Source organism: Heterodontus francisci, chromosome 8, assembly GCF_036365525.1.
Source record: "Heterodontus francisci isolate sHetFra1 chromosome 8, sHetFra1.hap1, whole genome shotgun sequence".
Classification (NCBI taxonomy): domain Eukaryota; kingdom Metazoa; phylum Chordata; class Chondrichthyes; order Heterodontiformes; family Heterodontidae; genus Heterodontus; species Heterodontus francisci.
Window position 1 is genome coordinate 78,970,537 of NC_090378.1, and position 8,488 is coordinate 78,979,024.

General features: G+C 39.3%; 1 protein-coding gene across 8 annotated transcripts in view; it reads left to right on the plus strand.

The window, feature by feature from the left end:
* trmt1l (tRNA methyltransferase 1-like) overlaps window positions 1–8,488 on the plus strand; it is an 84,653-nt gene that overhangs the window by 47,560 nt on the left and 28,605 nt on the right. For all 8 annotated transcript variants that reach the window (XM_068037433.1, XM_068037434.1, XM_068037429.1 and 5 more), the window contains 3 exons: window positions 2,110–2,322; window positions 4,821–5,011; window positions 5,720–5,798. In XM_068037433.1, the coding sequence (XP_067893534.1) occupies window positions 2,110–2,322; window positions 4,821–5,011; window positions 5,720–5,798 (483 nt within the window). The remainder of the gene's footprint in view (window positions 1–2,109; window positions 2,323–4,820; window positions 5,012–5,719; window positions 5,799–8,488) is intronic.

Here is an 8,488-nt window from a genome sequence, read left to right on the forward strand (position 1 = left end):
AAATAAAAGGAAAAAAGTATTCGGCATACTTGTGGGGGTTTTACGTGTGTAATCAAAGGGGCAACCTACTCCAAGCTTACGTTGAGCAGCCTGGTTTATTTCATCTCTTTTTCCAGTTCCCTGTAGGAAAATAACTCCACTGACTGCCTTTCTCGAAAGCAAATTCAGGATCGGAAACTTACTGCTCCTTTGTGAAGAGATATTTTTAATTAACACTTGCGTAATCTCATAATTTGCAAGTGATCACGATAGTTACACATTCATAAAATGTCATCAATGTCTGGGATTCAGTTTCTATATTTAATAACGGGACAGCAAGATAGTTATTACAAATGAAAATTGCTCTGAAAGCTGAGGTGCTTAACAACAATCTCAGCAAACAAAAATCATCTCTTGTATAAATTTAACTAGTCTGGCAAACCCAAGTAATTTTTGGAGTGACTTATTTTCAAAACCATGTGATTTGGCAAATGCTATGGAAAATCACTATTGATAGTTGTTGGTGCAGAGTAGCTGAAGATGAAGGTAAAATAGTTTTATGGCTGGCTCTGTTCTGGATCTGTTCATAGTTATTAAAAGTATACTGTACTCCACCTTGTACAGCATAGTGCAAGTTAATTAAAATGATCTCTGTGTATACACCCAGTCAGATTATTCATGAGGTACCAAACAAGATCGCATATTGAAAAGTTAGTAAATGCATTCAGTTTTTTTGTGACTTGTTTGCAATAGAGTTAATTTAAGTCTTGTGGATCATCCACATTTAGTTTGCAGTGTTGGGTTTCTAGTACTTGAGAAATCCCATGGCTGCAGCAACCTTTATCACACAGTGGCGCAGTGGTTAGCACCGCAACCTCACAGCTCCAGCGACCTGGGTTCAATTCTGGGTACTACCTGTGTGGAGTTTGCAAGTTCTCCCTGTGTCTGCGTGGGTTTTCGCCGGGTGCTCTGGTTTCCTCCCACAGCCAAAGACTTGCAGGTTGATAGGTAAATTGGCCATTATAAATTGCCCCTAGTATAGGTAGGTGGTAGGGGAATATAGGGACAAGTGGGGATGTGGTAGGAATATGGGATTAGATTAGTATAAATGGGTGGTTGATGGTCGGCACAGACTCGGTGGGCCGAAGGGCCTGTTTCAGTGCTGTATCTCTAAATAAATAAAGGTGGGTAATTTTACCTTTTGATGGGGTAATACTGGTGTTATTGGATCTGTCACCCGTCTACAAAATTGAAGTCAATGGAAACACAAATTTGGGGTGTATAATGAGTGACTGATGCGATTCTGTGCGTTTTACGCCATCATCGAAAGTTAAAATTACCCCCAATGCGTTTAAAGGAAGCAAAATGTTGCACTTTCAGTAGGTTTCAAATTCAAAACCCAGCTTCAGCCATTGAACTTGCTGCTTTCAGAGCATGTGTTTCACCATTCTTTACTGTGGAATTGAGCATTCCATTTCGATCTTGATTGGACAACAAAGAGGAAAGAAGGAATTACACCCTCACAGAAGCATATTTCTTGCTGTTCAATCACTTAATTGCTTTACTAATTTTACAAACATACGAATTAGAAGCAGGAGTAGGCCATTATAATTTGCATTATCAATGGTCCTGTCCCTATTCTCTGGAACTCCTCAAATCAAACTTTTTGACCGTTGCTTTTCTTTTTCTCTTCGCCATCCAGATACTCCTATGTAAAAATGCACCTTGGACTATTTATTGCACTTTTATAGCACCTTTAAGTCATGTTTCTGGGGAGAAGTTCCTGCAGCAGGGCCTAGCCTAACCTAAATAAAAGCAAAATACTGCGGATGCTGGAAATCTGAAATAAAAACAAGAAATGCTGGAACCACTCAGCAGGTCTGGCAGCATCTGTGGAAAGAGAAGCAGAGTTAACGTTTCGGGTCAGTGACCCTTCTTCGGAACCTAGCCTAACCTGCCTCCCATTTGAAGTGGAATCTAGTGAGGAGAGGCAGCAGGAGGGAATTTCTGTATAAAACATTTTGAAAAAAGCTTTCTTGCAGTTGTCAAATAATGAAGATCAATGTATTGAACAGTGGTAACTCATACACTGAGTATTTATGACCTGTAAATGTTTCCCCCTTGTGACAGACACTTGGATCCATTTGGAACAGCAATAAATTACTTTGATGCTGCCTTCAGAAATGTGAGGAATCTTGGGATCGTTTCTGTGACATCCACAGACATCAGCACATTGTACTGCAAGGCTTTAAATGTCACCATGCGCCACTATGGTTGTAACATAGTCCGGACTGAGTACTATAAAGAAGTGGCAGCCAGAATGGTCATTGCTTCAATGGCAAGGTACTCCTGATATCTGTTAAAATCTTGTACAAAAACACACAAGGCTATTACAGAAAGCCTCCCTAGTAACTATCTAGGCTGTTCAGTTTAAGAATAATTTGAAAACAAACGTGTACGTTTTCCCAAGAATTTCTACACTAAATAGCTCTTAAGAGCAGAACCCGTCACAGTGAAGCATGTTTTTCGTCCACTTCAATTCCAATAAGCATCCCTAACCTAAGATGAATTCACCTTGTGTGTGTGAAATATGTAATTGTTAGCCATCATTTTTTTTTAGTTGGCATCTTGGCAAAGAACAGGATTGTGATGGGAGTGTTTGAGTGCCAGCGTTGAGCCAAGCATTTAACTTGAAGAAAAGCCTCAGCTATGATTTCTACCAGCAGTGATCCTATTCCCCATGTTCAGAATATGCCAGGAAAGGGTATATTTAATTTCATAGAATATTCAATTATTTATGATCACATTTGTTGTCAGTCATTTGTGGCATAGAAGGAAGCCATTTGGCCCATCGAGTCCATGCCGTTACAAGAGAGTGTTGTACAGAAGGGAATTTACCCCAGTGATACAGTCCCATTCATTCCATCAGAAGCAGTTTTGTTTTCCAGCTAGCAAATTCATTCCCCCATATCTCGTTTCGGTTGAATTCTCTTGCAGCCACCATTGGTACTCCTGTTTTTTTTTAATTCATCATTTATGGGATGTGGGTGTCGCTGGCTAGGCCAGCATTTATTACCCATCCCTCAGACCATTTGCTTCCCATTTTTGTGATACTTTACAGTGTAGCAAAATGGTGCCTCATAAACTGATGTATCTCGGACACTTGGAGGCCTGACAGCCAAGGTTCTGCTGTACTGTGGTGTACAATATTCTTAGTTGAGATTGATGATTACAATATGAATTTTAGAGGAAAACAATATCTGAGATGAAGCTGTTGTAGTTGGAAACACAATGCTGATATCTTTTAGGTAATAAGTTGTTCTTTGCGTTTTCTTCACCTGACAACTTTCTTTTTTCCTGAAAATATAAGACACACTGACTGAATTGGGATTAATGTGGGCAAACAGAGTACATACAGCCAAGGTCACTGAGCCCATGGGCGTGTGTAACTTGAATGCCTCTATTTGTAATTAAATGTGATCCTCAGATCTAAAGCTCTGCTAACCACATGACAAAATGTGGTTAGTACAGGCCAATCAGAAATCAAAAACCTTTAAAGTGAGATGTTTCTTTAAATATTCGCATCAACAAAATATACCATTTTCTTTTAACTTCTGGTCAAAAGCCTTCAATTTAGAATACTTGCATGAAGTAAGATGATTTATAAACATTCCCATTCCATTCAAATATATCAAAATCCTTGTAAGCGAGCAATAGAAAATAAGCAGAACTTTAAACAAATATCAGAATATTTGTCTTTTTATTCTTGTATAACCCTTCCTATTCAGTGGGTGAAAGTGGAATGTGGTTTTACATCACTGAAATTGTAGTTTCTAATTAGAGGCATGGCAATAATGATGGAATTTGTAATACAGTGCCAAACATGTAACTGAGGGATACATTTCCATCCTTTTTAATGCTGATCCATTTTATTCTATCTGAACATAGAGCAGTACAGCACAGTACAGGCCCTGAGTTAGGGAATTGAGAAATCATTTAAAGTCTGTTTCATCTCTACTGTTCCTCTTGATTCAACAACAACAATTTATATTTATATAGCGCCTTTAACATAATAAAACATCCCAAAGCGCTTCACAGAAGCCTTATAAAATAAAATGATATTGGGATATTAGGTCAGATGACCAAAAGAAAGCTTGGTCAACGAGGTAGGTTTTAAAGAGTGTCTTTAAGGGGAGGCAGAGAGGCGTAGAGAGGGTATTCCAGAACTTAGGGCCTAGGCAACTGAAGGCACAGCCACCAATGGTGGAATGATTAAAAGTGGGAATGCTCAAGAAACCAGGATTACAGGAGCATAAATATCTCGGAGGGTGTGGAGCCGGAGGAGAGGAGATTACAAAGATAGGAAGAGGCAAGGTCATGAGGGATTTGAAAACAAGGATGAGAACTTTTTAAAATCAAGACGTTGCGTGACTGAGAGCCAATGTAGGTCAGCGAGCGCAGGGGCAATAGGTGAAAGGGACTTGGTGCGAGTTAAGACAGTCCAAAGCTATATTCTGGTCCTACACATTGGCTTTGCCATGATGCACAGCAGTGCTATCTCGTGACAATGCAATGCTCTGTCTAATATTATCATTGCACAATGCATAATAGGGCACCTTATATAGAAAATATGGTTAACAGTAGTATCACAGCTGGATCCATATTACATCAACATCTAACTGATGCTCTGTAGTGACTTTGTTGGTCCAATTGTGGAGTTTACAGATACTGTAGCACCTTCCCAGAGTTGTCTGGTAAAGATAGTAGAAACAGAAAATGGGATACTTTTTTCTTACTATTTTGCTGTGGTTTCTTATGCAGTGTATGACGTTTTCCTACAGGGCTGCTGCACGCTGTAACAAGGGTGTTGAGGTTCTGTTTGCTGTAGCTCTGGAGCACTTTGTTCTGGTAGTGGTGCGGGTGCTTCGAGGTCCCTCCCAGGCAGATGAAAGCCTGAAGAAAATACGCCGCCTGATCCATTGTCAGTGGTGTGAAGAACGGGTCTTCTACAAAAAGTGCCACATGCTAGAAGGTAAAACTACTTCAACAAAAGGCTGTGCAACTAGCATATTTAAAAATATTTAATTTTCTTCATTTGTTACTTCATGAATTTTCCTTGCACTGAAATGATGGAATGGTGTAGTCCATGTAGTGTTTGTGGTTGCTGACCAGCATGTACATAAACAATATTAATCATTCAAGTCCTCCCAGTACTTTTTAAGGGTCCACTTAGCTTGTAATGATGTGGCATCTGGTTCCGCCTGTGCGTGCCATTAGTGAGCTATGTAAATAGGAGATATTCATCAACGACAGAACACTTGTGCTACAGCATTTCAGTTTAGTCCATGGTCCCAAGGTAAATTTTAACTGAAGGATAACTATATCTGAATTACAGTTGTGATCAAAGCTGAAGACTTTCCACTGCATTTTTGTGTCACAGTAAGCGAGTGTCAGAAGCAGTTATTGGAGCTTGATGCCATTAAAAATCAGTAAAGATTTGTACATTTTTATAGGCAACAGTCACAGAAAACCAGAACCAGATGCAATAAACACTTCTCTCCATAGATTTCTGATGTATCAAAACATTTACTGAATGTGGTCTTGTGATCGTATAGGTTTTGAGTCAACACTATACAATATAAACACTGTAATCATTCTGAAAATTGATTTATGACAATTATTTTTGTCTAGTAACAAACCATTGGTCTGTTTTCAAACGGATTTAGTGTTGTGTTTTCAGAGAGTGCATACCGTCAGCTGCCCTGTGACTGTCATGGAAGCATGCCAGGAAAGACGGCAGTGGAACTTGGACCATTGTGGTATGTTTGCTGCTTGTAATTAAGGACTTGACATAACATTCCAAATTATTTTTTGCCTTCCCATCAACAGTGCTGAGGAATGGAAACTTTTCATCCTTCTACCCAACAAGTTTGTCCACTATTCCCAGCTCAGATTGACTGCAGGTATAGTTCCCTCTTGCTGCTGCATCAAAGAATTTCAGTTCTATAATTGTACTCTCCAGCGTAACATTTCCATTTCTTGTAGCAGTTGTGTGAAAGTAGCCAAATATGGAAGAGTTGTAAGCAGCATTTGGGCTCTGATTCAGGTACTGGGAGCTGGTCTGAAATTATCCACACTCCTTTCACACAAAATTCTTAGGCTCTGTGACAAATAGATACAGCCATCTGTCTGTACCGTATTTAAGTATGGGTTTGGGAGGTGAAAAGACCACGTTTAAACGCGATTGTCCTAAGTTGCATAGGTCCATATCATATAGTCTCAAGGCCACATATAAAGTTTCATTCCTGTTTGCAATTATCTCAAATTGCTGACATTAACAGATCTTGGTATTCTGATTTAATCAATCAATGAGGCAATAACACTAAAAGCTCTTCCAAACCCCTAAGCTAACAAAATTCGACCAAGACAAACCAGCAAGTAAGAAATATGAGCATAAGTAGTACTGAGATGCCTCGGTTTCAATGACTGTATTGCCAGAGCTCAGGAGCCACACATTTCCCCATGGCTGCAGGCTAGGCACCCCTGTCTTAAACTCATTCCACTTCTAAGTCCCTTTCTAAAATGTAAAATCAAACAAAATGGCAACTGTTCTGGGGAAGATATAATCAGAAATGGCAATGATCAAAGCTGAAACAATTGTAAAGGGCTAATTTCAAAGTCTGCAGAAACAAATGTTCGATTGGTCAGATATGATCCGGCAATGCTGACTGGTCGGTGGGGCGGGGGTAGACCTCTTTGCTTGTAATCTCAGTTCATTATGAAAAGAACCCCAGCCTGCAGTCTTTAAGGCAACATTGGCAATTTATTACAATAGTGGCTACACTTCAGAAGTACTTCATTGGTTGTAAAGCATTTGGAACATTCTGAGGTCATGAATGGCACTATATAAATGCAAGTCTTTTTATTGCAGCCGTTCGTTTTAATTTTACAACTTGTAGTAGTGTAGCTAATCATAGTGCCAGTTGCAAAGTAGTGGTAATCAGTTAATAAATTTACTATAATAGTTGTTTAAACTAGTAATTTTCAAACTTCTAATTCCAAAAGACCATATTGGATATCAAAGGAAAACAGTGATGTCACCCCAGAAATACTAGCACGCAACAGAAGCAGTGGGCAAGAGTGTCAAAAAATACCGAAATGCACCACAACCACCTGTCCACTATTTCAGAACCTAAACTTAAAGCTCGCCTATGACCTCTGTACTCCAGTCCATTAATATCAAGATGCTCATGTTTGTGCACAAATCCTTACCTGCCCATCTCCCATCCTACTTCTACAAGCACTCCCAGCTTGAACCCTCCTGTCTTCTGAATCTTGCCTGCTCAACTGTTGATGACCGAGCTTCCAGCTGTTGCAGACCAGCACACTGAAATTCTTTTCTCAATTGTCTCCCCCTTGCTACATCTCACCACACCTTCAAAAGCCTTTCAAAACTTTTCCCACAATTCAGTATAATTCAGTACTTTACTCTGAAAAGCTACGATGTAAACCAGAAAGAGTTCTAAAACTTGATATATAATACTCCAAAGCAATATGGATGATGCTGGATTCTTAACCATTGGAGGAGTTTGTGGATCTCAACTTGCTTCCATTGGCATGATTTATGATTGTGAAGGAAATGAATAAAGTGAATAAGAAAAAATTGATCACATAAACCAGGATGTAAAGGTGTACAAAATTTAGGAAATTGCACACAAATTTATTTTGCATGAGCTGCTGCAACCTACAGCCCCGCCCTTACTGGAAAGCAAGTACTGTTCTCCCATTGGCAAGGTGATTGGTCCAATCAGCAGCTCCTGTTTTCATGCAAGTGACACCATTTAACTTTTTGATGTGATCCAATAGTAGCACTGTGTGAGAGGGGTGCCAAGATATTGGCTGTATACAGCATTTAAATTGTTAGCTCTGCTCTGTCACAATTCCAAAACGGACTTGGAAAACTACTTAATTCAACATACAAAGAAAAACTTGTGTACTGATGTTTTCATGCATCATATGCTTCTACATAGATCATCAATTAAAGAATAAGCATTATTCAGTATTGTGATCAATGTACCCTTTAATTTCCCTTCGCTGTGTGTGACCTGTTCATTGCACCATTTAAGATGGTCGCCAGCCACATATGCGCACATCTTACAGGGACCACTTCTTGCGTGTTGGCTGTTTGTCCCCTACGCAATAAGTCTTGAACTCCAGCATAGCTTGGAGGAACATTGATTGTGATACCCTGGTACGTGCATCTAGTGCTTGATTCAATTTCCAATTACTTCACACACCTGTTTTTAAACTACTTTTCTTTCAATATGTTTTCTATTTAGAATGTTTTGAGTTTGTGGCTTTTGAGGGATATTCCCAAACCAGCAACAGATTTAATACTTGGCTTTGCCCCAATTTATGTACTTGTCATTCTTTTTCATCTGATTAATATTTTATTGAGTGGAACAAGTCCTGTAGAAACAGTGTATAATCTGATCCAGATCCATTGTGA